The sequence below is a fragment of the Echeneis naucrates genome, chromosome 3, assembly GCF_900963305.1.
Source record: "Echeneis naucrates chromosome 3, fEcheNa1.1, whole genome shotgun sequence".
Taxonomy (NCBI): domain Eukaryota; kingdom Metazoa; phylum Chordata; class Actinopteri; order Carangiformes; family Echeneidae; genus Echeneis; species Echeneis naucrates.
In genome coordinates, this window is record NC_042513.1 from 27,715,919 (window position 1) to 27,743,571 (window position 27,653).

At 47.4% G+C, this 27,653-nt stretch overlaps 2 protein-coding genes across 5 annotated transcripts; one reads left to right on the forward strand and one right to left on the reverse strand.

The window, feature by feature from the left end:
- On the forward strand, positions 1 to 21,995 carry plekhg4 (pleckstrin homology domain containing, family G (with RhoGef domain) member 4). 4 transcript variants are annotated; one of them, XM_029499163.1, is made up of 24 exons: positions 1 to 90; positions 261 to 778; positions 8,567 to 8,764; positions 8,916 to 10,959; positions 11,289 to 11,465; positions 11,848 to 11,971; positions 12,051 to 12,144; positions 12,393 to 12,479; positions 12,594 to 12,710; positions 12,809 to 12,907; positions 13,087 to 13,374; positions 13,520 to 13,642; positions 13,742 to 13,933; positions 16,990 to 17,849; positions 18,066 to 18,315; positions 18,417 to 18,506; positions 18,596 to 18,820; positions 19,012 to 19,182; positions 19,282 to 19,462; positions 19,534 to 19,650; positions 19,730 to 19,871; positions 19,954 to 20,054; positions 20,120 to 20,286; positions 20,356 to 21,994. In XM_029499163.1, exons 2-24 carry the CDS (start codon positions 674 to 676, stop codon positions 20,386 to 20,388), a joined length of 5,985 nt encoding a protein of 1,994 aa, XP_029355023.1. In that variant the 5' UTR covers positions 1 to 90; positions 261 to 673; the 3' UTR covers positions 20,389 to 21,994. The 4 variants fall into 4 exon arrangements, with proteins under 4 accessions (XP_029355023.1, XP_029355022.1, XP_029355021.1 ...); XM_029499162.1 differs by having other exon boundaries at positions 19,954 to 20,286; positions 20,356 to 21,995; XM_029499161.1 differs by having other exon boundaries at positions 20,120 to 21,995.
- On the reverse strand, positions 21,123 to 27,091 carry LOC115041601 (ras-related protein Rab-8B). The gene is made up of 8 exons (XM_029499167.1): positions 26,859 to 27,091; positions 24,346 to 24,406; positions 24,180 to 24,240; positions 23,820 to 23,897; positions 23,540 to 23,629; positions 23,376 to 23,441; positions 23,186 to 23,236; positions 21,123 to 22,890 (listed from the first exon to the last, which is right to left on the reverse strand). Exons 1-8 carry the CDS (start codon positions 26,980 to 26,982, stop codon positions 22,801 to 22,803), a joined length of 621 nt encoding a protein of 206 aa, XP_029355027.1. The 5' UTR covers positions 26,983 to 27,091; the 3' UTR covers positions 21,123 to 22,800.
- Positions 27,092 to 27,653: the final 562 nt, after the last annotated feature.

Genomic DNA, 27,653 nt, shown 5'->3' on the forward strand with positions numbered 1-27,653 from the left:
CCTGAGGGCACAAGGACGCTCTCAGAGACAGAAGGAACATGGTCTCGTACTGGGACACATAACGACTGACAACACTCTGCAGGCTACATGGTAAGAAAACACACACTTCTACAGCCATACCTCAGAGGAGGTGTTATCTGTGTGCTGAAGCCAAGTTTGTTGTGATGGGGGAGGGCGATAGGGGGGTGTAAGGTTTCCACCAAAGTATTCCTCAAACATTTGTCCTGTGTGTGTGCTTGTGTGTGTGTTTGTGTTTCAAGCTGGTGTAAAGAATACTTCAGTTTCTGGACCACGTGGGTCTGAGGACCAGCAGAGACCATGATCTAGTCTCCAGGTTTGGACCTAACATGCTTCAAACATCTTTGTGCTCATCTGGAAGACTTTTAGCAAATTATGCAAGTTGGCTAAACCTCCATCATGGAGCTCTGTGACATCACAGTATGCTGCCTGATAACCATAGCTCCAGGACCACCTCCAGGATCAGCTCTAAGATCAGCACCAGGATCACTTTAACCTGAAGTATTTAAACCTAATCTGTAGTTCAAGGGTTAAAGATGGCAGAAGAAAAGACTCACCTTCAGCAATTATTACTGCTGCACCTCAAATCGGGGTGGCCCTTCTGGTGGTCTGCTCAGACTTGACAAGTTGAGTTCAGTTGTGTGACTTTATCAGGATGAAACACCTATATAGGTTGGGGAATCTCTACAGTGACTGTGGCCCAGTTGGTCTGGAACCTGGGCTTGGTTTCTGGTCTGGTCTGGAGGACTTGTGTGTTCAGGTAATAATAGGTTAATATACATTTGAACTTGGGTCAGTACATCATAGACATGAGGCCACAGGTCCACACACACCAGGGCAGGGAGGAAGTCGTGTGGTTACTACGGAGACCATGTGTGATTGTACACAGACAGGTCATGGGTGTGTTTCACTGTGACATGTCACTGAAGATGAACGAGCACAGACTTGTTGCACCATGGATTTATTTTCATATGAAAACCAGAACTAGGACTGGAAAAACCACAACAAAGTCTTTGAGTGATTCAGGGGATGAGGACTGTAAGTGACCTGCTAATGATGGTGAACCACGTGACTGGCCTCATGACCTTTGACCCCATCAGTGTGATTGCTGGGTGAGTCTGGATCCTTAACTGGAGCTGGATTTCCCCTTCTGTGTCGGGTTTTCTCACCTCTACCTGTGACAACACGTGTCTGTTTTTTTTTTTTTTTTTAAACACCAACATGTCAGCACCGCCTCTGAGTTCCTCTCCAGCATTTCTTTTCATTTGTCTGTGTGATGCCGGTGTTCAGCCGGAGAATCACAGAGAAGATGATGATGATGGAAGCTGGACGTGTTCAGGCTCTTCCTCAGAGACTCACAGTCTGAGGTGTTGGGACTTGTTGAGGGGCTGCTGGGTAAAAAGGCGAGTGGTGGAGGGGGAATGTTGCGCTGGAATGTTGAAATAATGAACTGGTACTGACGGATGAGGCTCCACTCAGGCAGCAGGTGATGTGTTCACTCACCCTCTAATACTTTATCAATACTGACCATTCAAGTGGGTGGAGTTTAATATTCTCATCAACCAACCAGAACATTGATTTGTTCACTTGGGTTCCGACCTGAAGAAAACTAGTGACCAATCACGAGACAGCTGCTGATAATTGATAATTAGACTGATTGATCACCTGAAAACATCTGTATCTGAACATCTGGAGCTCACCTGTTAATGGACCCTAGTTGACTGTTTATCAAGACTGAGTCCTGATCTTTGAGACCGCCACCCCCTCGTTCTGTCTCTGTCTTAAGTCTGGGATCTGTTGGGTTTCTTTAAATAACTATAGTTTGGTCTAGACAGGCTCTATGTAAAATGCCTTGATGTAACTGTTATGATTTTGCACGATATAGATAAGTTTGATTTTGATCTGATAAGAGTCTATCTGTCTCTCTGTCTCTTTCTTCCTGTCAGTTTAAAAAAATTAACTTCTAATCTTTTTATTTCAAGGTTTCTATTGAGAACACAAACCTGTTGTATTGGTCTGTGTGTTGCTGTTGTTTCCCTTTTGTAGTAAGAAGTAGGTTCCTAAAGTTGGATCTCGTTCCCGAAATAAATTTGTGTAGCAGACTAACAGGTTCTCTCTGTGTATTTTAATCTTGTGGTTATTCGGGTCTGTGCCAGATCCTGTCGTCACGTCTGGTTCTGTCGACTTTCCAGAGATGGTCCAGAGTTATCCCTAACCCTGATTCCCTGACACAGAGCCAGTTATCTGTCTGGAAACAGAGAAAGCAGGAGCTGAGAGGGAAGAAGAGGGAAGTTTTTGTGTCAGACGGAATGTGGGCCGTTAGCAGTTAGCCTGATAACTGGCTCTTTGTCAGGTGTCTATGTGCCTCAGAATTGTCTCTTTGGCGATGACCTGAGAAACTTTTCTTTCTGACAGACATGTCACAGGACTTGTCACGGACAGGAAGGGTCCATTGACTGTGTTGTTGTGTGCTCTGTAGTTGGGACAAGATAGTACCTGGGCATTAGAGTAGGGTCAGGGTCCTGGTTTCAGACTTAGGCCCAATCCAAATGTTCATCCTATCCACTACCCCTTCACCCTCGAAAGGAAGCCACAAGGGGTAGGGCTTTGTAATCTTCCCAAGGAATTGGGACCCCACTCACGACATCACTGAATAGTTTACGTTCAGGCATGCAAGCAGTCTTGGATAGTCCCAGCAGCAACATGGAGGCTATGGTTCATGCAAATTTCAATCGGCATTATTTTATTTTCGTATATATGTATTTTTCCTACATGGAAAAAGGAATTGGAACACCACTACTCTCACAGGAACGCTCAAAATTTAGGTGTAGAGCTAAAAAGTAGGGGTAAGGGGTATATTGGGACTGGGCCTTAAAGTGAAGCAGCACAATGTGGACCCATCTGTAGTGGACTTTCATGTTCCTGCTCCAATCAGAAAGCTGAAGCTTGGACCCAGTGCAAGGGAAAACCTTCCAGTCCAGGAGCGGCATCCTGACAGGGACCAGGTCTACAAAGGTTTGGCCCATCATAGTCAGTGCAGACCATGAGGGCTGGACTGACATTAGACCGCCTGGTCTATGGAAGATTTTTACCCTGTGTCACCGTCTGTCCTGTTATGTTGCCAAGCAATCAACCTGGACAACAAGTAGCCTAAATTAAAGTTTTGTGTGTTTTTATTTTGTTTATTGGAGAGGGACAGGAAATACGTACAACATGGGAGTTTTGGTGTTCTGTGATTTAGGTTAAGGAAACCTCCTTTTGTAGGTGCCCCCCTGAGTTTGTCAGTGGTTGGCGATCAGCTCAGACCAGGTCCCAGGGGGACTGAGGCACTAGCTCTGTATTTGATAAAGGTCCTGATGGGGTGGGGGGCTGAACTCTGTTTGTGGCAACATTAGGATTCAGAAAGCCTCAAATCTAATCTTATGTTAGAAACTCTGAACGTGTCAAGGTCACCGCTTGCGCTTATCAGTCTCAGCTCTGTGACGCCCATTCCAAATCAGCCAGGGACGTTTGGACGTCTTTGTCTTCCTCTCAGTCTTCCTGTAGTGGTATCTGTTTGCGTTGGACACTGACCCCCCCAGCTGCTGCTGGGTCACTTGAGGGTGTGATCTTGGGAGCAGGCTGAGAGCGGACTGGTTCCAGTGGTTTGGTTTAGAGAGGAGGACCATGCTGAGCTGGTCTCTGTGTTCAGACTGAAGACTTTACCAGACCCACTTTGACAATCTGGTCTAGACTCATCTCGTCTGTGAGTCTGTTTCCACAGTGTGATGCTAATTGTGTCAGTTCATCATTATTTACTGAAGCAGGTCTCTGTGTTAACACAGCTCAGTTCACGCCTGGAGAGAGTCGGCCTGAGGCTCCACTTCCTGTCAGAGTAACTGTGTGTGTGTGTGTGTGTGTGTTGAGCACTGGATGCGTCCTGACAGTGTTGGTATGTAAAATTCCTGTTTCTTCTCAGCGTTGTGGCATTATGTTTCAATCTCTTCACTGCTGCAGCTTCATTCATCCATGAGATAAGATCAGACAGATGAGAGTTTGAACCCTGTGGGGACGAGATGTCTCTGCCTTCAAACAAGCTGCAGCAGGACACAGCAAATAAAAACAACCTGATGTAAACGGTGTCAGAGGAAACTGAGAATTTAATGTAACCTGTGAGAATTTGGATCACAGTGTGTAAACTGAGGTAATACGACACCAGACAAGTTGAGTTCACACAGGACTAGTGTTTCCTCCAGACGCTGGTAGAGTTTTGACATCATCAAAACTCCTACTAATTACAGCTTTCATCAAACTAACTTCAGACATACATTGGTTTCACAGACTACGAGTTTCTTCTGGTGTTTTCATAACAAACAAAAAGCAAAACAAAGTCCTGCAGGTCAGATATAAATGTGTCATAAGAAATGTAAATATCAGACTGCCATAATTTATGTGCAGTGTTATATCATAAAAAACAGCAATATGTTTAATGTCACTATGATGAAATAAAAAATTTGGCTTGTGGACACTGTGGTCCTGAACTGATGTGGGTTGGGTTTGTTCGAGATCAGAACTGAGCTGACTCAGAGGTCTCGTTGATAAAACCAGTTTTACTTGGATGTGAATGAACTCACAGAACCTGGTGGATTATTGAAAACATAGTTCAGTCATGTTAACCCTTTAGGAGGCACATGAAGGCTTTTCTGTCTCCTGTTCTCTGTAATCAGGGAGAGAAGCTCAGAGTTCCTCTCATGTGTTTGGGTCGTTTCTCTCTTTATCTGATCAGGAGTTCTGCTCATTACACCTATACACCTATACACCCTATACACCTCAGACTTCTGCTACAGCTCGGAGCTGTGTCACATCCAGAAGTTTGCAGATGACACAGTTATCATGGGGTGTATTAGGGATGATAGAGAAGAAGAGTACAGGAGTCTGGTGAATGACTTTGTTGTCTGGAGCCAAAGGAACCACCTGCACCTCAACACCTCAAAGACTAAAGAGCTAGTCATGGACTTTGGGAAGTCCAGACCGTGTCCACGTCCAGTGCTGGTCAGGGGTGATGAGGTGGAGGTTGTAGGTAACTACAAATACCTTGGGGTTTGGCTGGATAACAAGCTGGACTGGTCATGTAACTCAGAACACCTGTACAAGAGGGGCCAGTGTAGACTGTACTTCCTGAGGAGACTGCGATCTTTTAACATCTGCAGGAAACTGCTGCAGATGTTTTACCAGTCTGTGGTTGCCAGTGCCCTCTTCTATGCTGTGGTGTGTTGGGGTGGCAGTACATCCACAAAGCACTCAAACAGGTTGGACAAGCTGATCAGGCGAGCTAGCTCTGTGGTTGGCACAAAGCTGGACTCTCTGGTGACAGTTGCAGAGAGGAGATCCAGAAACAAACTGCTGGCTATTATGGACAACGCCAGTCACCCTCTGCAGCCTGTCATCAGTGCACAGAAAAGCCTGTTGAGTGACAGACTGCTTCTCCCCAGGTGCAGAACCAACAGATTCAAAGACTCCTTTGTCCCCCGAGCAATAAAACTGTATAACTCTGCACTAGGTGGGAGGGGGAGCAGTAGCAGGAAGAAAGAGGGATTGGAGAAGATGGGACACTAAAACAACTGAATATTTATGGTTGTACATTTGTTGTTTATATATTTCAAACTGTGTGCTTTCTTTTACTGTTCTTGTCGGTGCTGTACCTGCTGGAACAACAATTTCCCTGACGGAGACCTCCCAAGGGATTAATAAAGTCTATCTTATCTTATCTTATTAATGATGAAAAATCAACTCCAAATATCTGATTGTCTTTATTCTGTCAACACAATAAACTCAGAAACATACAGGACTGATCCAGAGACTCTGAAGGAGACACTCTGATTGGCTGTGACATGACCCCACGCAGCGTCCAATGTAGAGATGTGACTCTAGATGTTACAATAAATACACACAGAAGGAAAGCTGTTAAACAGTTCCGTGTTTTCATGTTTGATTTCAGTTCCACTCTGGTTTCCCCTCACTCTGTCAGTCTCTGTGAAATAGCTGTTGATGTAGTTTTTGTGTTGGGGTGATGTTACAGGTTGCAGGTGTCAAAGATGATGCAGATTCACCTTCAACATCTGAATACAGACTCCATCCTCCTCCAGGGTCTGAACCATCAGGTTTTAGTGGATCTTACGGTCTGAAAGGTTTCTCTCTGGAGCACAGCTTGGTTCTCCTCCTTTTAAGTGGGGGAGTCAAAGGTCATGTCTCCTGTGGGTCCCTAGCCTTTTAAGCTCCTCCCGCCCCATACCATCGCTTCCCTATTGGTTACTAAAAAGGTCAGGACCTGTACCTTTTGGAAACTTCTTTATGGTCTGGTGGTTAAAACGGGAAGAGCTTCAATATTGCTGATGAGGTCCCAAGGTCCTCCTCCTACATCCGGAACTGAGATCCTTCCCCTTCTACAGCAGAAGTCTTCCCCCCCGGTCCTACCTGAGATCTCCTATCCAGTCCTGAGCTCTTCCTCCTGACCAGACATCTTCCTGGTCATGTCTGGAGATAAAGAGAACTTTTTGGTCCAGATCCCTCGGGTCCTTGGCTGTAGTCTTTTACAGTGGCCCAGACCCAGTTACCTGCTGCACCCTGGTCCTCCACCCCGACAGGAACTGGTTTTTCCATCAGCTCAACACTTGTGTGATTCATGGTCCCCCAGGGAGAGACAGGCTGCTAGGCTGCTGCTGACTATTCATGAACTACAAATTGGGAGATTAGATTGGATTATTTTAAAGGCTCCATCTGGATGATTAGATGACACCCCCCCCCCCCCCCCCCCCAAAGATACTTTGGGAGTTATAGTTCTCTCCTTCTGTTTATCATGACCAGATTACTTTGGAATTTGTGACAGTGGTGACCTCCTCATCTGGTCTTTGCTTGTGTATCTGGATCTGATCCATCAGGACCTGGCCTCATCCACGAAGTCATGTGTATCAAGCTAACTTCCCCAGGGGTGCTCCGGTGTTCCAGTCTCAGTCATATACAGTGCGTCCATTACTCTGTTAGAAATCAGAATTTTTAAATGTACTGTTTGGACCTGTGACCTCATTGCTGTGTCAGCAATGTCACAGTTGAAGCTGTCTCTATTGGCTCCCTGTGATCACTGGGAGAGAATGAAGTTATTCTGCCAGGGCCACTCATGTCCCATGGGAACTTCAGAGGGAGGGGGAGGCACTCTCAAGTCCCCCGCCATACCTCCCCCTTCACAGTCACAATGAGCCATAATCCTAATTCTGTAATCCTCATTTATTTACTGTTTGCGTGTAAATGGCAGCACACATATGAGTTCAGTTGATGTGTCTTGGATGAGCTGAGTCCAGGTCAGACAGTCGGGATGGATCCAGATCTCTTAACATCTGGTCCTCTGTGATTCAGGTCTACTGACTGACACACGTATGGTTTGTGTGTCTGAGGTTGTGTTGTGTTGTCTACATGATGGGACCGACCTACGTTTGCCAAAGTTAATGATCAGACCTGTTTCCTCTGTTCCTCAGGTCAGTGGTTCACTCATATTGTGAGTCTGTTGATAACAACAGTGAGACTGATCTCAGCTGAGCTGAGATGGTCAATAGTTGATGTGGTGTGTTGTGTGGGTTTTTGGTGTGTCTCCTGTTTGTAGTGAATCTGGACCTTTAGACCTTTCAGGTTCAGACTGACCCGCATCCAGAGTGTGAAGGGGCTGGAGCTCCTGACTCTGGACCAGAGGAGGTCATGTCTGCTTGTGTCAAAAGTTTGGAGTCATGATCTGAAATGTGTGTCCCTTTCAGCACAATGAGAGTCCCCCCGCCATTGGTTCTGCCCTCCCCCAGCGCCATGTGTCATCTGATAGCCTGCTTCTAATCTTGGCCTCGGTTCTGCATTTGGCTGCCAGTTGTTGTGTGAGTCCCATCCAGAACATTCACCACCACGTTGCTGCAGGAAGATTTGGGGGGGCACTTGCATTCAGAGCTTTGAAATGTGTCTGTGAGGACACGTGGGTAACAGAGAGCAGTCTGCAGCCAGTCAGTGATATTTTTACCTGACTGGCCTCCAGACCAGTGGATCCAGTTACAGCCCTGTTTGTGCTGCCGCCACAGACGGGGCCTCCCAGCCACACCTCCAGGGCCTGTCGGGTGTGCCCTTGGCAGTTAGCCGGAGATGTTGAACTCGTTTTTAACTGTGCATCCAAAAAACAAACGTGCTGATAAAAGGTGTGTTCGCTGAGACAGCAGCTGACGGTGGAGGTTCAAGTACGAAACAGACTGCTGGGAACATTGGTCTGATGTTCAGACCTGGACTCAGCTGAGAGCTGAATCTGGCTCAGAGTCTTGTCTCAGTTGAATGTGATGTGGAGGTGTGTGGAGGTGAGGTGTGGTGTAACCCTAACCCTAACGACAACAGTTAGGTGTGTATAACCAGACACACACATTGATGAAAGGTGGAGGATGATCTAGAACCAGAACCCAGACTCATGGAACAGCTACTGGCCGGGACCATGTAATCTGTTTCTGATTCTGATTCTGATACAGTTCTGTCTTTGTCTTCTTGCTCTCAGGACTCTAAATCTTTAGACCAGTGTCTCCAGGCTGCTCTGTCAGTCCTTTACCCCCCTTTCCAGTCCACATCCCCAACTGTCCTGTGTCAGGTCCTGAATGTGGTGGAGAACTGCTACAGAGGTGACGGCCTCCGCTACCTGCTTCACTTCCTGCTGCCTGCAAAGCAGCTCTTGCACAAACTCCAGCAACATGCCTGTGTAAGTATCCATGATCCTTGCTGTCTGTCCTGTAGACTCCTGTAGTCCTGTTTCCCTTGTACACTGTTGTCCTGTGATTCATGGACATAAAGACAAGAACTGAACTTTCAGAGATGACTTAATTCTTTCTCCTGAATCTTCCCTCCCCCAGCTACAGCACTGTGGGCTGTTGTTCCGTCATGAAGGTTGGCCTTTGTGTGTCCATGAGAAAGTAGTCATCCAGCTCTGTCCTCTGGACCAGCATCTCCTCTGTCCAGGTGACTTCTACCTGCTGATTTCTTCTGCGTCTCCGCCTCCTGGAGCACACGGGTCCTCCTGCTGGAGCGCTGTCACCTCCTCCCCCCGCCTGCTCTTGTGCAGTGTACCAGCTGGAGGCCATCATGTGGAGCAGCAGGAAGTGTCAGAATTAGCCCTGCAGTCCCTCTTCAGCATGGCCTGGCTGGACTCTGTCAACAGGCAGAGGGAGCAGCGAGGAGCGTCCAGGCTGGAGCGCTGCGTCCTCTCTGCAAATGGAGACATCTTCAGGGTCCCCTGGGAGGACCTGGTTTACCCACAATTCATCAGCCATCCCCAGACTGCCCCAAAGGAAAACAAGGAGTCATCCCCTATGGAGAAATCAGGGAATCTCTGTGGAAACTCCACAAGACAGGATCATGGGACATTTTTACCTACAGCCACCAAGCACGACCAATCACCAGCAAGCAGCGGGGCCGAGGACTCAGAGGGGGAGTATGTGGAACTGACAGAGCTGCCTCAGTTCTCCCCCCAGAAAGGATCCTTAACCCAGTCCATCAGAGCCAGAACCTGCACACACACCTTTCCACACACACCTCACAACAACACACACTCTGCTGCTATGACACACAGTTCTCATACCCCTAACACACACTCCTGTGGAGAGCTTAGGTCCCTCAGGGGGCTTTACTCCATGCTCTATGAAGAAAAACTCAACCCGATCTCCAAGGGACCCGTTCTCCTCAGTCCTGTCTCACCCAACTCTCCACCTTCCTCCCCCTCCTTTTCCACGAGTCAGCCAGAGAACCAGGCATCACAGGAGCAAACAGAAGGTACTGATTCAACCAGGGAACAGAGACAGGACGAGGGAAAGCTGTTGGAGAGGAAGGAAACGAAGGAGAATGGGGTGCTGTCAGTGAATAAACATCTGGAGGAGACGCAGTGTAGGAGAGATGAAGGCTTACTGCCACAAGAACAAACTGCTAAAGATGGAGGAGAAACAGAGGAGGCAGATGAAAGTGACGAGACAGATGACGATAAACAGGAACAGTTCAATGAGGAAGAAGAAGATGAGTTAAAGGAGGATGAAGCAGAAGAGGTGGAGGTAGAGGAGGAGGTTCAGGTTATAATTGCACAGCCAAGTCAAGAAAAGAAAGAGGAGGAACAAGTGATGACAGAAGATGAGGGAGAAAGAGAAAGTGAAGAAACGCACATAGATAAAGAAGCTTCTGCAAGTGAGAACACATGCTCTTATCATGAAACGCACACACACTATGAAGACAATTCTTCTGAAAGCACAAAACCCTCAACACACTCTGAGGACTCTTACTCTGAAAACATTGTAAAACACTCACTCTGTGAAATATCCCACACACTAGACACACACTCTGAGGACTCTTATTTTGCAAACAACACAAAACAAATAAACAATGAGGACTATTATTACGGAAAAATTGTACCACTGACAGACCCCAAGGACCTTTATTCTGAAAACACACTAACACAGTCCCTGGACTCTTATTCTGAAAACAACACACAACAAATGCGCTCTGAGGACTTTTACTGTGAAAAAAGTAAACTACCGACACACTCTGAGGACCTTTATTCTGAAAGCACATTACCAATACAATCTGAGGACCCCACAAAACGAACTCAGTCAAAGGATTCTTACTCTGAAAATGTTATACAACACACATGCTCTGAAAAACTGAATACACTTTGCACACACTCTGGGGACTCTTATTCTGAAAATAATACTCTTAATACACACTATGAGGACTCTTATTGTGACACTTTGAACCCACTGACATACTGTGAGGAGTCTGAGGGGGCCGACACATCAAGCGTCTCCTTGCCAGCGATGGACTCTTCTCAGACTGAGCATGTGGAGTCTGACTGTGGACAGAAGATGTGCAAAGAGGAGGTTGGTGAAGGAACAAGAGCAGAGCTTCAGATGGAAGGTACAGGAACATGTTTCTCCTCCTCACATATCACACACATCAACCATCAGACTCTTTCTCTTCTTATTGTCACCTCCTCCTCCTGCTCCTCTGATTGGCTGAGCTCCTCCTTCCTCTCTTCTCCCTCCTCTTCAGCCTCCTCACCTGTTCGAACGCTCTCCTGTGTGGATGTAGGTGACCAGCTATTGGTCATGTGATGTTAGTCAGCTGTGACTTGAGGCTGCAGCTGAACCCTGTGTGAACTGTCTGTGTGTGTGTGTGTGTGTGTGTGTGAGTGAGAGATGAACAGATCAGTTAGTGTTTGGTGTTTCTGTGTCCTCCCTCCTCAGGTCTCAGAGATCACACCCCTCCTCCCCTTTCCAAGGTCAGTCCCAGAACACTAGAACCAGAACACAGAGGACCTCTACCACAGTCAGCTACTCCTGCGGTCCCAGTCCAATGTCCCCAGCCCCCCCAGCACAGCTTCTACAGCGTCCTGCTGAGGTCTGGAGCTCTATGTCTACCTGGTGAGAAAAACATAAACCTCACCTGGACCAGGTTCAGACCAGAGATGCTGAACCAAAGTCAACCCTGACTCAGATTTATTTGTAGCAGTTCTGTAGTGGTGTGTTTGTGTGACTCATGTGTGATCATTGAAAACAAACCAATCTTTGTTTATCTTAAAAAATCTGATGCAAAAATTATTGACTCCAGAAAAAGACACGGGAAGTGAGCAGCTGATTCTTCAAAATAAAACATCAGTTACTGACCACAAAGGCAACTGTTGTTGAGTTGTATTCTTACTTTATCACAAATGTTTCCATCAATTCTTGAAGTTTTGTCAGTGAAACAGCAGTGGTCCCCTGAGTGTCAGTGAACGCAACAGTGGACTTGTGTCTTTTTCCACAGGAAGCAGGGACAGGAGTGGTCGAGCTGTGCTGACAGTCTGTACCTGGAGCTCTGTGTGGTCAAACCCCAACTGTGACCGGACCGTGCTAATCCGCCTCCTGCTCTACTACACATCCACCCTCAGGTACAAGTCCCACCTGCTGCACCACTCTCTTTAGCTGCTGAATCATTTAGCCTCTGACATCACTTCCTGTGTGGAACAGGAAGGAAGTACAATCGTTGGGGTTGACAGTGTTGGTGGACGCCCGTAGAGCTGCTCCTGTCCCTGCCCTGTTCTCCGCCCTCAGGTCCCTACAGGTGAGCCCCAGCTCGTACATCTACACTGTGAAGGCTGCACTGAAATCAGAATGGCTGCAGTAAACAATGTTGGACCATGTTGGAGCTGTGTTGGTCCAGGTAGAGCGTGAGAGAGAGGAGAGCCATGTAACCTCTCTCTGTCTGTCTATCTTTGTCCTTGTTGCTCTGTCCTCTGAACAGTGGAAGGCAACACTTCTACCAACTGTTCAAATTATAATCACCCTAACCGTGTGTGTCTGTGTGTGTAGGAGGACTCACCTGGTTCCATCCACTCCCTGCTGCTGTTAGTGAACAAAGATTCTTCTTGGGATCTGGAGAAACCTGCAGCCGCACAGGTAACTGCTTACACCTCCTAACTAACCTTTGACCTTCTGAAGGGACGTGTTGCTGTGTGATCTCGGTTACCTGCTGACTCACTTGGTGCTCTCACCTGTTCATGTGTGGTACAGGTGGAGGTGCTGAGCTCTATGAAGTCTGTTTCCAAACACGTGGAGCTGCAGCAGCTTCCTGTCCTGTTTGGAGGATCGTTCAGCTTCAGTCAGAGCATCTGGATTGTCTTCAGATCAGTCAGTTCACACAGACATGCACAGACACACACATAGTCTGGACTCCGCTCATGATTCATTCATTCATTACCTAACTCATTCGTCTCTGTGTCCATTAGAGAGTAGAGCAGCTGACCAATCAGTGTGGAGACATCATTGACTTGCTTCAGAAAACCATCAGCATCCTAGAGAACACACCTCTACCTGCTGCAGCTGAGGTCTCACACACACACACCACATGACATTTAATCAGTCAGTTTTTCACTGACCTGGTTCTGGACTCTGGTCTCAGTTGATAAAGCTAAGGCTCAGTTTTGGTGACTTGGACCAGAACCAGACAGTGTGTTTTAACTGCTGATCCCAAGTGTCACACAAAGATCATGTCTCTCCTTTCCAGGACGCCCAGCTGCTGTTGTCCAGGCACAAGACTGTGATGTGCAGTGTCCTGGAAGACAGCCGATTGGTCCAGTTACAGCAGGAGGGTGGGGCTTCTCTGTCCTGGCTGCGAAGAGAGGAGAGCAGCCTCAGTACAATGGAGGAGCACCGAGTGGCAGTTGAGACAGTGACGTCTCTGTACGATCAGGTGGATGAGCTTCTCCACCGTCTCGTCACTCTGTCCAACTCCAAGACTCAGGAGCTCACCTTCATCCTGGACTTCAGGATCCTAGAGCAGGGCTTCAATGAGGTCAGTCTGATCACACTCAGTACACAGCGTGTCTACATCAAAATAACCTCACGATCACAGTACTTAGAGCTAAACAAAAGCAGATGGGGGCACCCCACTGTCTGTTTTCAGCCAACCAGATGCTCACAGGTGTGTTGTGTCTCAGGTGAGGTCCTGGCTGGAGGAGGTGGGCGAAGTCCGTCTGAAGACTCTGGGGGAGCTGCAGGACTCTCTGGAGCTTCTCCGCAAAAAGCAGCAGGACTTCAAGGACTTCTACACAACTGCATATGTATGATAAATACAAACACACACACACACACACTGCAGTTGTAAACGCTGCAGACTATGATGATGAAGATGAGACCCCCCTTCCTCCGTCTGTCCACAGGACCACTGTAAACGTGGCGAGGCATTGTTGGCCCGTCTGGACCGCTGGGGCGACGTGTCATCAGCTGAACTCCACAGCTACGAGGTCAAAGTTCATTCTTTCTGGGCCCAGCTGCAGGATTTCTCCAAGCGAGTCAAGACCACGGGACAGAACCTAGACCGGGCCGTCCGACTGTACAGTTTCCTAGACCAGGTACTGCTCCTGGTCCTCAGAAACCACCACATGTTCTGCTCAAGTAACTCAGTGCACCAGAAGCTCTCAGTACTGCTTTAAAGGGACAGTGTGTGTCTGTGTGTGATATCACATCTGTCTGTCTGTCTTTCTGTCTCCATTCACCCCTGTAACGATGATTATTGCCCTTTGTGTGTTGAGCTGTGCAGTGAAGTGACTGTGGCTTGTTGTGATGTTTCCACTCTGATACCCTGATGGCTGATATTGACCTGACACACAGACGCACACAGACACACACAGTTGTCTGCTGAAACCTTGTATCGAGAGAGAGAAACAACAAAACGTGACACAAGTGTGTAAAACTGTTGGTGTTTACTGTGGCTTTGAAGTGTGCACACGTGTGTGTGTGTGTGTGTGTGTGTGTGTGTGTGTGTGTGTGTGTGTCTGTGTGTGTCTGTGTCTGTCTGTCTCTCTCTGTGTCTTTCTGTGTGGGTCTGTGTGTGTGTGTCTTTAATCCAGGTATCACTCCAGTGCCAAGTTTTTGCTCCTTCCTTTTTTCACTCCTTTCACAAAGTCTTTGTTGCTGTGGTGACAGCCCCCCCCCCCCCACTCCCACCCCCCCACCCCCGGGACCGCCCATCTTCCATTCAGCCTGTGAAAGGGGAGGGGGGAAGTGGTGTATGTGTGTCTGTGTGTGTGGTCAGAATGCCGCTCTCACAGTCAGGCTGCAGCTCTTCACCAGGACACAGCAAGGTACGATACACACTCTAACAAACACACTGAACTCAGTGTACACTAATGTAGTTAGTGTGTGTTTCTTTGTATGTATTTTCCAATTATACAGCAGTAGGTGACAGTTTGACTCCCGAGTCATCTTTGATTTGAACTGTTTGTGTGTGATGTCTCATTTTCCTGAAGCAGAGAGTTAATAAGATTCAGTGAACAGACTTAACTTCTACTGTAGATAGTTGTGTGTGTGTGTGTGTGTGTGTGTGTGTGAATCATCTAAAAACATATTGAAAGTTTCCTTTTATATTAAAATTGGTTTACATAATTTATTTGTTCATACTTCTACTACGCTCAGGCTCCCTTGGACCTTGATGTGGTTTTGACAGAGACCCGATCTACCTGGCTCACCTGCTCTCCAAGTCTGCTCTTTTGCTTTATTATGATGACACTTGAGGTTGCTTTTTACAGCATCTCTTAAAGCTTCCTTAGTTCATTTTTGATGTATTTGAGCAGTGAATAAAGGGGATGGAGATTCAGCCTTCGCAGACCTTTTGAGGGTAACCTTAAGGAGAACATTTAGGTGCGTTTTTGTATGTGAAGGTCTGATTTTCTCCCTCATCTCTTCTGGTCAGTTTTCAGTAGTTGTTTTTCTACTGTGTGTGACATGACTAAAAATTATTCATCCTGACAGTCATGATCTTTGGACACTTCAGATAAAGTAGTGTGAGTTTGAACAGCAGGTGTTGGAGGTTTGCTGTGTGCTTTTACGCATTGTTGGTGGCAGGGTCAGGTAATCCGGATACTGGATGTCCATTTGTGTTTGTGTTGCCTATACATGTTTGTGTATGTGAGTCTTCAGGTCAGGTAATGGAGGGCCGTCTTAGCTGAGTCAGCTTCTTGTGTGAGATCACAAACGCCCTGATCCTGACTACACATAAGCCCTGTTCAGGTCCAGGTCTGGGTCATGTGACTGTTTTCAACAGGGACCCTGAACAAGGAAACACAGAAACGATCCAGTCTCAGTCTGCTGGAGCTGGTCTCATAGACCAGATCATCAGGGGACAAGCACAAGAGGATAAAGGTCCCTATCTCAGGGCCACAGAGTCCAGTTCTGAAGTCCTGCTCTCTTCTCCAACCTGGACCAGATGGATCTTTATTCCTTTAACCTCAAATGTCTCCAGAAGAGCTGCTGCTGTTCATCTTTGTTTTGGTCCCAGGTGATGTGACCATCAGGAAACCAGGTTCAATAAATTGGGTAGATCTGAACCGACCCGACCACCCAACTACACAAACAGACCCAGTGATTCTGCCCTGACGTTCTGGTTCTGATACTCTGGTGCTGTGGTCCTGCTTCTGCTCTGTTAGGCTCTGAAGTAAAATGGTTAAGTTGGCTCACTTTTGTTGTCTCAGTTAATATGTTGGTGTGTTTGAAGTCACCCCAGAGGCCCGCCCACTCTGTAGTTGAAAGCTTAGCACAAACACAGGAGCTTGTGTCAGGTTGTGGTTCCTAAGACATCTGCTCTTTCAGAATAAAAGCAAGAACGCATCAATTTTAAGGCAGTCTGCTTTGCTGAGCCTTCAGCATCCTGCTCATCAGAGCAGCTCACTGTGTGTTGGCTGAGTGCTCTTTTAACTGATTAGCTGCTAATGTGTTTTGATCACAGCAGCAGCTCCGTTCCCACAGACAAACAAAGGTCTGACCCAGTGACTGTGTGTGTGTGTGTGTGTGTGTGTGTGTGTGTGTGTCTGTCTGTCTGTCTGTCTGAGTGAGATGGTCCACATGACAGTGATGACATAGTCAACTTTTCTCACAATACTTGTTGGCAAGTATCCACAAAGTTATAATTTTCCTGCAGCCTGTTTGGCTGTTAGCGATGTGGCTCATGTGCTTAGAATCTGATTTGATGTGTTTATGGTGGAGAGCAGAGACACAAACACTGATCCACTTTTGCGTGTATGTGTGTGTGTTGCGCCCCCTGCTGGTCACATGACCTCAGTCTGTATGTGCCCTGCTTTAGTGCTGATTTAATGTTTCTGTCACAGACACACCTCCCCCTCCAATCGTCAACAAAAAAGGAGGTTGGTGGTCGGCTCCTTTGTCAACTCCACACACAGTTCAAAGCCTTTTCTCAGCCTGTTTGTGGGGTGATTCCCTCTCATGCACACACTCCCCTTTCATCAGTGTGAAATATGCTGTAGTTAGCGGTTTTATAACAGACAGTAGTTGGTGTGTCACCTGGTGGTGTTGATCATGATCAGAGGCGAAGAGCTGAGTTGATGCTCAAGGTTTAAATCAGGTTAAAGGTTAGAAGTCATCACCTGACCCCTGCCCCTTTTTGTGTCTGCAGGCCTATGGCTGGGCTCTGGAAGGTTTGCGGCACCTAGCTGGCATCAGCATGGAGGACTGCACCCTCCCGGACAAATGCCAGGCTGCGATTGGCTGCCTGGAGGAGTACCAGCTCCAGCACCCACCGATCCCCGACGCTCATTTTCAGGAGATGAAAGTGGAGGCGGGTGAGCTACGAGGGGAGCGAGGCCTCCGTCAGTGGAGCTTCGCCTGGTCTAAGTGTCAGGAGACTAAGAAGATGTTTGACAGGAAGATGGAGGCGGCGCTCAGGACACGAAGCTCCGCCCACAGACAGCGTTCAGACTCCACTCACAGCATGAGCTCCATCTCCTCCAGGAAGGCACTGTCAGGACTGTGGGGGGTCCGTGAGTCCTCCTCCTTCTGCCCTCCCAAGGAGGACAGCAGCACTTCCTCCCCCATCACCTCCACCGGCTCCCAGCACACCCCCCTCCTGCGGCGTCTGTTCCGCAGCATTTCCTCAGATGAGTTTTCATCCCGGGGGGAAAACTGCTCCCCCACCTCTCCCAGCCTCCCCCGCCTGGACTCCTGCTCCTCCTCTTCCTCCTCCACCTCCTTCAGCAGACGGCAGCAGCTCAGGAAGACCCAGAGCTATGACTGCCCCTCCACCCCTGAGGCGTCACGATATGGGCCGTGTGCACGCACCCTCAGCGAGCCTGTGCAAAGAGGAAACACCGGCGTGTTCATCCGCGGCTTGGAGGTCAGTAGCACCGAAGCTGCCGACCGCACGCTGTGCCCCCGGGTAGCAGCTCACAGTCGGGTGGGACAAGGACGGAGCCCCCGGACACCTGACACCACCAGACCCACAAGTAGTCCTGAGACAGAATCCAGACCCAGGGGAAGGTGGGTAATCTGCTGGTGACACATAACATGGTTTGTTGTCATGGTAATGTGACTGACTGACAGTTAAATTAGGTTCAGTGACCTGTAGGGGCATGACAGCATTTAACTCAAACTGATCACAATGAAACCCAAGATCTGCAGATTGGTAGGAGTTAGGAGGTAGGCTGCAGGAGGCAGAAGCCCCCCCTCAGGCTGATGGGTGTAATGTCTCTTCAGTAAGTTGCGGCACATCGTGGAGGAGATGGTGACCACAGAGCGGGAATATGTTCGCTCGCTGCATTACATCATCCATCATTACTTCCCTGAGATGGAGCGAGCTGACCTTCCTCAAGACCTGAGAGGGAAACGATCTGTCGTCTTCGGAAACCTGGAAAAACTTTTGGACTTCCACAACCAGTTCTTCCTCAGAGAGCTCGAGGCCTGCTGGAGACATCCACTGAGAGTCCCACACTGCTTCATCAGACATGTAGGACACACACAGGGCACACACAAGACAGAAGCTTTATTGTTTAGAAGATGTGTTGTTTAGTAGAAGTTGTGTTGAAGCAGATGTTGTGCGTCTCACAGCAGGAGCAGTTTGGTCTCTACGCTCTTTACAGCAAGAACAAACCCAAATCTGATGCTCTCCTGGCGAACCATGGGAACGCTTTCTTCAGGGTGAGACCTCACACCGTGAGCTCTGACCTATGTTCACGCTCTGTGACCTCTGACCTCTGAGTGGTAACTGTTTTATTGTCTCCCTTCAGAGGAAGCAGGCGGAGCTTGGCGATAAGATGGACCTGTCGTCCTACCTGCTTAAGCCCGTCCAGAGGATGAGTAAATACGCTCTGCTGCTCACTGACCTCATCAAGGAGGTGGGCGTGGCCCAGGAGGCGGAGCTTGCAGCACTGCAGGCTGCCACTGATATGGTCAAGTTTCAGCTTCGTCACGGCAACGACCTGCTGGCAATGGACGCCATCCAAGACTGTGATGTAAGTTTGCTTTGCAGTTTTTAGTCAGACCTGAGCTATATGTGAATCACTGTGACATCACTTCCTGCTGACGTCTTTTCACAATGAAGTTACAGCGAAACAGACAGAATGGCACTTAGAATCCTCTTTTTGGGTTTCCATCAGTGAAACTGAAATCATGATCAGCTGACACTGACTGATGTCATCTGCAGGTGAACCTGAAGGAGCAGGGTCAGCTGATCCGTCAGGATGAGTTCACTGTCTGGACAGGAAGGCGGAAATGTCAGCGTCACATCTTTCTGTTTGAGGAGCTGATCCTATTCAGTAAACCCAAGAAGATGGAAGGTGGGCTGGACGTGTTCATCTACAAACACTCCTTCAAGGTAACACCAGCACACATTGGTCCAGGTCACGATCCTGGTCCTGGTCCTGGTCCTGCTCCTGGCCCAGGTCCATGTCAAATTCTTGTTTCCCTCCTTCAGACAGCAGATGTGGGCCTGACGGAGTCGCCAGGAGACAGCGGGCTGAGGTTTGAGATCTGGTTCAGGAGGAGAACGTCCAAGAATCAAACATTCATTCTTCAGGCTGCCACGTCTGACATCAAGCACACCTGGACGAGCGACATTGCCCAGATCCTGTGGACCCAGGCCACCAGGAACAAAGGTAGAGATGAGGGCGGGGCGTGAATCCCAGAGGTCTCAGGTGAGGCAGTCTAACGATGTGGTGTCACACAGAGATGCGTCTGAAGGAGATGGTGTCGATGGGGGTGGGAAACAAACCGTTCCTGGACATCCAGCCCAGCGACGCTGCCATCAGCGACCGAGCCGTTCACTGCATCATGAAGAGCAGAGGTGTGGATGACGATGATCGGTCATTCATATATCAGCTTTTACTATTGACCACAACTGATCAGTGATGTCACATGTCCAGGTGCCAGGACGAGAGCGTCCATCGCTGTCTCTGTCTTCGACCACTCACACCCTTTCAAACGAGGACCCATGACCTCTGACCCTGCAACCTCAGGCCCCTCCTCCTGCAGTCTGCTGGGGCCACTCAACCTGCACATGTTCAGGTACAGGACTCACCTGTCCAGGTCCTTCACTGTTGTGGTTTCTCGTCACTGTTCATTAACCACCGCCCCCTCTGACCCTCAGCGAACCCCACCCCCCCTCTCCGGCTGCTGAGAGCTCCTTCATCACTTCCTGTATTGAGGAGGACGAGCAGGAACATGAGACGAGCAGCCAGCCGTCCATGAGTACGTATCAGTTCACAGAAGACGCCGTCTGTCTCCTTCACCCAGCTGACTCTTCTTTCTCTCAGCCACAGAGAGCTCTGGATCATCGTCTCGCTACCTCTCTGGCTCCACCGGTTCCGACAGCGGCTGCATCTCCTCCCACCTCCAGGAACCGCTGCCCGAGGAGGCCGGCCCTTCCAGCCAGCCCTCTTCTTGCTCCTCCTCCAAGCAGCAGCTGAGCAGCCAGTTCGCTGTGAGTAGAGACGGTGACACATTGACAGCACAACTCGCCCAGACGTTAAAGGTGTGTGTCCGTCCGCAGGCTGCGGTCATTGGCCCGGCCACCGTGGTGTGAGGATGCTCATCAGGTGACACCACTGAAGGTTTACACGCCCACGTCTTTATGCCCCCCCACCATGTGACGAGCTGTGTTCACACGATTCATCTAATGATCACATGTAGGCAAAAAAATAATCATATTCATGAATCAGTACATTAACCACTCTGTGTGTGTGTGTCTTTGATCAGCTGACCTGTTGTTATTTATGTGTTTGTGCAGCTTCGCAGGTTCAGGAGTTTATTGTGTAATTAATTATTTGTGTAGTTGGATACTTGACAGCTGATCCTATGTGTTCTTATCCAGATCAGACTAAGGGGACAATCTGGTCCTGGCCCAGCTGGATCTGGACCAGCTGGTCCAGAATCAGCTGGTCTCTGTACATGTGTGTAAATAAACCTCCATCTGTCACTTTTCTTACTTGAAAAATAAACAAGTTTGTTGGAAACAAACATCTGACTTCATGTTAGTGTAACACACTCAGACTTCCATCTCCATCTCCTGTAGCTTAGTGAGTCAGAGGTCAACGGTCAGGGTTGACATCTGGCCTGAGTTTCCTGGTTGTAGCTGCAGGCTCTGATTGGAGGAAACTGAGATAGAAGCTGCTGGCCGCACGGCCTTCTCCCCTAAACAGACACTGTAAAGAACCCGATCCTGACCCAGATCCAGAACTTTTGGCCTCAGACTCAGTATGTGAACGGTGCTACTACTTGATTTTCATATTTGAATTCAAAAACAAGCAGACATTTGATAGAAAAAGAATTTATTGTACAATCAGCTGTGACACCCAGAGCAGGAAATGGAAGACCCAGGAGGAAAGGTCAAAGGTCAGCAACCTTATAATCAGAATCCTCCAGTGTTTTAATTTCACAGTTAGTCTGAAAACCTTTAAATCAGGCATAAACATCCAGCTCCTGGTCAGACCTTCACCTCTTAATCACTGATCAATAATCAATGGAAGCTCCTGCTTTCTTCCAATCTGCTCTACAAATCAACAGTCATCAATATCGAATGTTTATTTGAAATAAAAGTAAAAACATCAAATTTTAATGTTTATAACTCTGAAGCCTTCCTCGTGTCTCAGTAACAAAAGTAAAAAAAAAACACATTTTTGCATAGAAAGTTACAAAGTGCTGAAAAACAAAAAAAACAGGTTTATTGATTGTGTGATATTGATCAGCCGATTATCTCAGTTACATTCATTCTGCTTTCTCACGTCAAAAAAAAACAAAAACACCTTGAACCAAATAATTAATCAGTTTACTGATCATACTGATTTATCAGTCTGAAGCTGAATCCTCGAAACGAAATTATTGGTGGAAGAGATGATCTTTCCTATTGATACTGATGAGATTGATTGATTTGTGAGGTTTGAAAATATCTGATAATACTGCTGCAGAGTCTGTAAACACAAAACACAGTTCAACACGTCTTCATATGCAGCTGCTCGCAGATCAATATCAGTGATTGATCAGTCAAGTGGATTCTGTTCATGTTGACTGAACAGCTGCAGATGAATTTCAACTTCATCCAAAAACAAACAAAACTTCAAATTTCCCCTTAAAAAGATAAAGTTTATAAAAAAGAAAAGAAAAAAAGGATCTGAAACTTCACCACGTCCTTCAGATCCGTCAAAGCACTTCACTGATTTTTGTTAAAATTATTAAAATGCAAAATGGTGACAATCGGAGACGTTTTCAGAGAAGTTCATAATAAAAACTTATTTTAAAGAAAGGACTTTAAGGACTTTAAGGACTTTAAGTTAAAATGTGAAGCTATAATTCTGCTGTTTTTTCTTTCCGATTGAACTAAAACATTTTCAGATATCAACCTGATTTCCTATTCGGGTTCCTGGATATTTATTTAGGAGTTGGGAGGATGTGCAGTCTCAGTTTCTGAGATCATTTTAAATGTTTGATTAAGGTGACGCTTTAATAGATTACATTTATTAGTTTTTTGTCTAAAACCTGTAACTGGATCTTCAGTACTTTTTACTCTTAAATAAAGTTTTTGTTTGTTTCTCATTAACAACACATGAAGAGTCATTTAATCTATAATTAATATCTTCTGATCAATCGCTTCATTGACGACTGATTTGTGATCAATGACTGTAACAAACGTTTCTTCTGAAATCTGACACTTCAAGGCTTTGATCAGAGCTGCGACATCACAGAGTTCAACATATAAAACATGAGGCAACGCTCTTCATCTCTTATGTCCAGTCTTCATCTTCATCCTCTCTTTCTTTAAAACATTTCTTTTTAAGACAAACTTCTTCACCTGCCGAGTGGAGGAGGAAGAAGAGGAAGAGGCAGGTGAGAGCGGAGATCAGATAAAATCAACACATTCGGGTCTTTGTGTTTCAGGTCTGTTCCTCCAGCGGCGGCGCTCCGTTGGCAGGAAGGGGCGGGGCTGAGCAGAGGCCCCCACCTACAGCAGCGTACACCTGAAGAAGCTCTTCTTGGAGCGAGACTCTGTGATTTTCACCGGACCGCCTCCACCCGAAGGATTACTGTCATTCTGGAGGAAGGAAAGAAAAGTTTTAGACATCAACCAGTTTCATTCAATTCTGGTTTCTGGATTTTTATTTTGTAGTTGAGAGGAAGTGCGTTGTTTCAGTGTTTCAAGTTGATGCAATGAATCAATCAGCTTGTGACATCAGGAACAGGTGTCACATGACTGACAGGTGAAAGTGTGAAGTCACATCAGTGATTGATCACTGTTACTGATTATTGATCAGTATGTTGATCGTCCCGTCTCAGTGAAACGGTTCTGATCGATCAGTAATGATCCTCTGACCTGATCGGGGACTCACCATTTTCCGATTCAGTCTGGTCATGATGTCTCTGGCAAGTGTAAAAAAGGCCTGAAGACAGAGAAGCAGCAAATTAACACTGACAAGGACCAGGACCAAGACCAGGTCCAAGACCAGGTCCAGGACCAAGACCAGGACCAGGATCAGGTCCAAGACAAGGGCAAGGACTAGGTCCAGGACCAGGACTCACCTCCTCCACGTTGATACTGGACTTCGCACTGGTTTCCAGAAACTTGATCCCAAAGTCGATCGCCAGCTAAGAAACGACAGTGAGACGTTTAACAGGAAACTGATCAATAACATCATTGATCGATCAGCTTTGAGTTGTGTGTCTTTGTGTAGCTGTGGTGACACCTTCTCTCCCCTCTCCTTGGACACTTGTCTCTTGTCGTTCATGTCACACTTATTTCCGAGGACCATCCGCTCCACGTCGGAGGACGCGTGCTGAAAACACACAAACATGGATACTGTGACAGACACACACTCACAACACTCAACACACAACAAGAGGAGGAGCCGGGAATCAAACCTGTAACCCTGATCAGCTTTTACACAAACTACTGCTGTGACAGCAGAAATAATGTGGATCATGTGATCCAACAGATCTCTAGCCCCGCCCACCTCGCAGTCGTACCTCCTCGATGTTTCGGATCCAGTTCTTGATGTTGTCAAAGGACTTTTCGTTGGTGATGTCATAGACCAGCATGATGCCCTTCAACACAGGAACAGGAAGTGACATCAGCACAGGAAATGGTGTCACCTGATCTGACCCGTAGACCTGTCTCACCCATAGACCTGTATCACCCGTAGACCCGTATCACCGATTGACCTGTCTCACCTAAAGACCAGTCTCACCTTTAGAACTGGTCTTGGCTGTAGACCCGTCTCACCCATTTAACTATCTCATCTGTTGATCTGTCTAACCTGTAGACCTGTCTCACCCATAGACCTGGTGTCAGGAGCAGACATGTGACCAGTAGGAGGCGTGTCTTACCATGGCTCCTCTGTAATAGGCCGTTGTGATGGTCCTGAATCTCTCCTGACCCGCCGTGTCCCTGCAGGGCCAGGAAGTTCAACTTCATTATCATCTTAGAGAAAACCATCTCATTGGACAGTGGAAGGGTCAGAGTTCAGCGGGCGGAGTCTGACTCCAGACTCACCAGATCTGGAGTTTGATTTTCTTGCCATCCATTTCGATCGTCCTGATTTTAAAATCAATTCCTGTAAGACAACAGAAACAACGTCAGATCCACATTGGCAGTCTGGACTGGAGGTCAACCGATGCCATTTTTTAATATATCGTTGTTTAGTCGTGTCAGGCACGTCTGCGGACAGCCCCATGCTGAGTCCAGTGTCACATTTTCATTTTAAAGTTTTCAGTTTAATTGATTTGTATTTATTTTATTTAAATGTATACTTACTTTTGATATGATTGACATTTTTTTTATATTTCCTGTTTTATGTATCTAACACTCAGTCAGTTTATTGATTTGTCTGGTTAGCTTTATGGCTCAAAAATGTTGAGCATGCAAATAAAGCAGAAAACGTCTCGATATCGGCCGTCGGCTGACTCTGGCCTTGAAACATCGACATTGGTTGATCTCGACCGCTTCAATTCTGCTCCAGCCCAGGCCGACTTCCTGCCGGGGGCGTCAACGAGAAGACAAGCCCCTCCCAGCTGACAGAGTGAGGTGCGTTTGTTTCTCAGCTCTGAGGGTCCAGGTCCATCAGCTGCTCAAACAGGAAGTCAAAGATATTTTTTAACCAGTCAAACGTCTTTTCCTGCTCTGAGGAGGAAACTTGCCAAGAAGCAACGGATACAAAACCCGACAGCTCAATTTCCTCCTGCCTTTCCTGGCTCCCCCCCAGTTTCCTTCAGGTCACTCAGCTGGCCGTGGGTTTGATTCCCTGAGCGGCCACAGTGTCCTTGAGCAACAATTTAATCAGAAGTCCAAAGAAAGTTGAGAATCCATCAACACACTGAAGCTAAGGCTAATGGACACCAACTGGTGTTAGCTAATGCTAACTGCTGTTGAGTAATGATAATTGATGTAGATTGCTGCTGACGGCTGTTTAATAATGCTAACTCTGAGTGATACAGACATGAATACAAACAGCTCGGATTTCCTTCATGGACTCCTTCTGTATCCACATCCCAACTGCCCCCCCAAACCCTCACAGAGCTGGTTCACAGAGGGACCCAGCGCTCTGTGTCCTGACTGAAGAACGGGACCTTAAAGGCAACACAGAGGTTTCACCTATCACCTATATACGGGACTCAGATCCACGTTTCCTTCCTTTATCGATCATCGACAGATCCATATTCGCATCGGCCTCAGTCACCATGAAGACTCAACTCTGATCTGATCCAGCAGCTCTCTGTTGTGTTACTGTGTTCATACAGTGTGTCTTTGTATCCACATCGCTTGGCTACAACTACACAACATCACTGACGAGCTTCAGACAACTGAAGAACCTCTCAGAACCTCAGGAACTGGATTTGGTCTCCAGAAGTACTGCTGGTCCCCACAAAGACTGGACCCAAAAACACACTCTCTCACACACACACACGCTCACTCACTCAGAGGTCATGTGATCTCAGGAGACCCCCGCTACCGGGTTACAGTGCATCCTCTGTCTGACCACAGCAGCAGAGGATTGTGGGAGCTCATTTAATATTCATGCAGGCCAACAGCTGAACTGGGAGAACACCCAGAATCCAGAATCCTCCTTGTGACGTCACTGAGAATGAATCAGGACGGAGACTAATGCGAACTCATCAGCTGACCGCCAAAAGGTGGCACAACAACACAAGTGAGGACAGGAGGGAGACATTCTCTTTTGCTCATTTACTTTTTGTGAACTGATTCAAAGAAACTGAATTCTTCTGTTTATGAAAGAATTCTCATTTAATTTTTTTCACACTTCCTAACTAAAGAGCACTTTTTTTTATAAACATCAAGACTGGAAAAGTTCAAACATGGACTACAAAACACGGAGCGTCTAAATACTGACAGCTGATGTTTAAAGCTAATGACCACTCCTCAGAAACACCGAACAAGAGATCGTACTGAATTTAGTGGAGCAAAGGCCAGACAAGAAGTGACGTCACGACCCCGGGTCTGAAAAAGAGCCGCTCCACTTCCTGCTCCAGCCGCCATCACTAAGAGGGGACCAATCACAGAACACTTTACTGCTCTGCTAACATGGAGAGAACCACAAATACACACAGCAAAACACAAACACCGACTACACTCTACCCAAGCTAAGTTTCACTTTAAGCCTGAACCAGAGTCACACTGAGCTACACACACAGGGCAGCAGTGTGACAGCTGCCACTTCCTGTTTCCACCAGAGACAGAACACACAACGGAAACATACAAACTGTGGATGTGCGTGTTTGGTGTCTGTACCTGTTTGACCTCAGTAGTGAGGTACAACAACACAAAACACAACAGACACACACACACCCCACAGGCCTGTGTGTGTGTGTGCTGTACACTGATAATAAACTAATCACTAAAAGCTGATGTGTCTGTAGACCAACACACACGTGATCTTACAACCACGATCACCATGACAACCATCACACCCGTGACCAACACCGCTCAGCTGATCGTCACGTGAACAGGTACACCTGAGGTCACCTGGGGTCAGAGGTCAGCGGACTCACCGATGGTGGAGATGAACGTGGTGTTGAAGGCGTCCTCGCTGAACCGGAAGAGGAGGCAGGTCTTCCCGACGCCGGAGTCTCCGATCAGCAGCAGTTTAAACAGGTAGTCGTACGTCTTTGCCATTTTGTCCGAAGAGTTAACGGACCTGGTCTGCTGGTGTCCTGGGTCCGAACGGGTTTCCACTGAAACGGATCCGACATGAGCCGGAAACGGTTCAAGCTCACCGAAGACACGGAGTCACATCCGGAACGGGCTTTTCACAATAAGACAAACCGCCCAGACTGCAGTGGCAAATCCATTCATCATAAATGACATTAATAGCATTTCATTTAATTGATTTGTTTTGTTTTTCCTTTGGCTTCTGTGATGAAACAATTCTGATATTTTGACTTTAACAAAGACAGGATGACTTTAAATCATCTCAGATGTGACTTTGAAGGTAAAACGTGACAGCAGTAAGTCCTGTGTCCAAGTTCACCTGGTGAACAGGTGAGAGGTGGCTGTCACTTTGTCCACCACATTAACGGAATGATTTCCGGTCTCTTTGATAATTGACTGAATCATAAGCATTTATTTTGAAGGTATATCCGCTGTACACTCGGTCTGTTTCCTGGTAACTTGGCAGCGCCAGAGCCAGGGGGCGTGTTCTTGTGACGTCTCCCTTCGGGTGCGTGAGGGTTGCCAGTTTGGTGGAAGGTTCCGCTCTGGTCTGAGGGACTCGGACTTGGTCCGTTACAGAGTCCAGGTCTCTTATGCTAATCAAGAATTATTTTCCTCCTAAGAACATAGTAAAA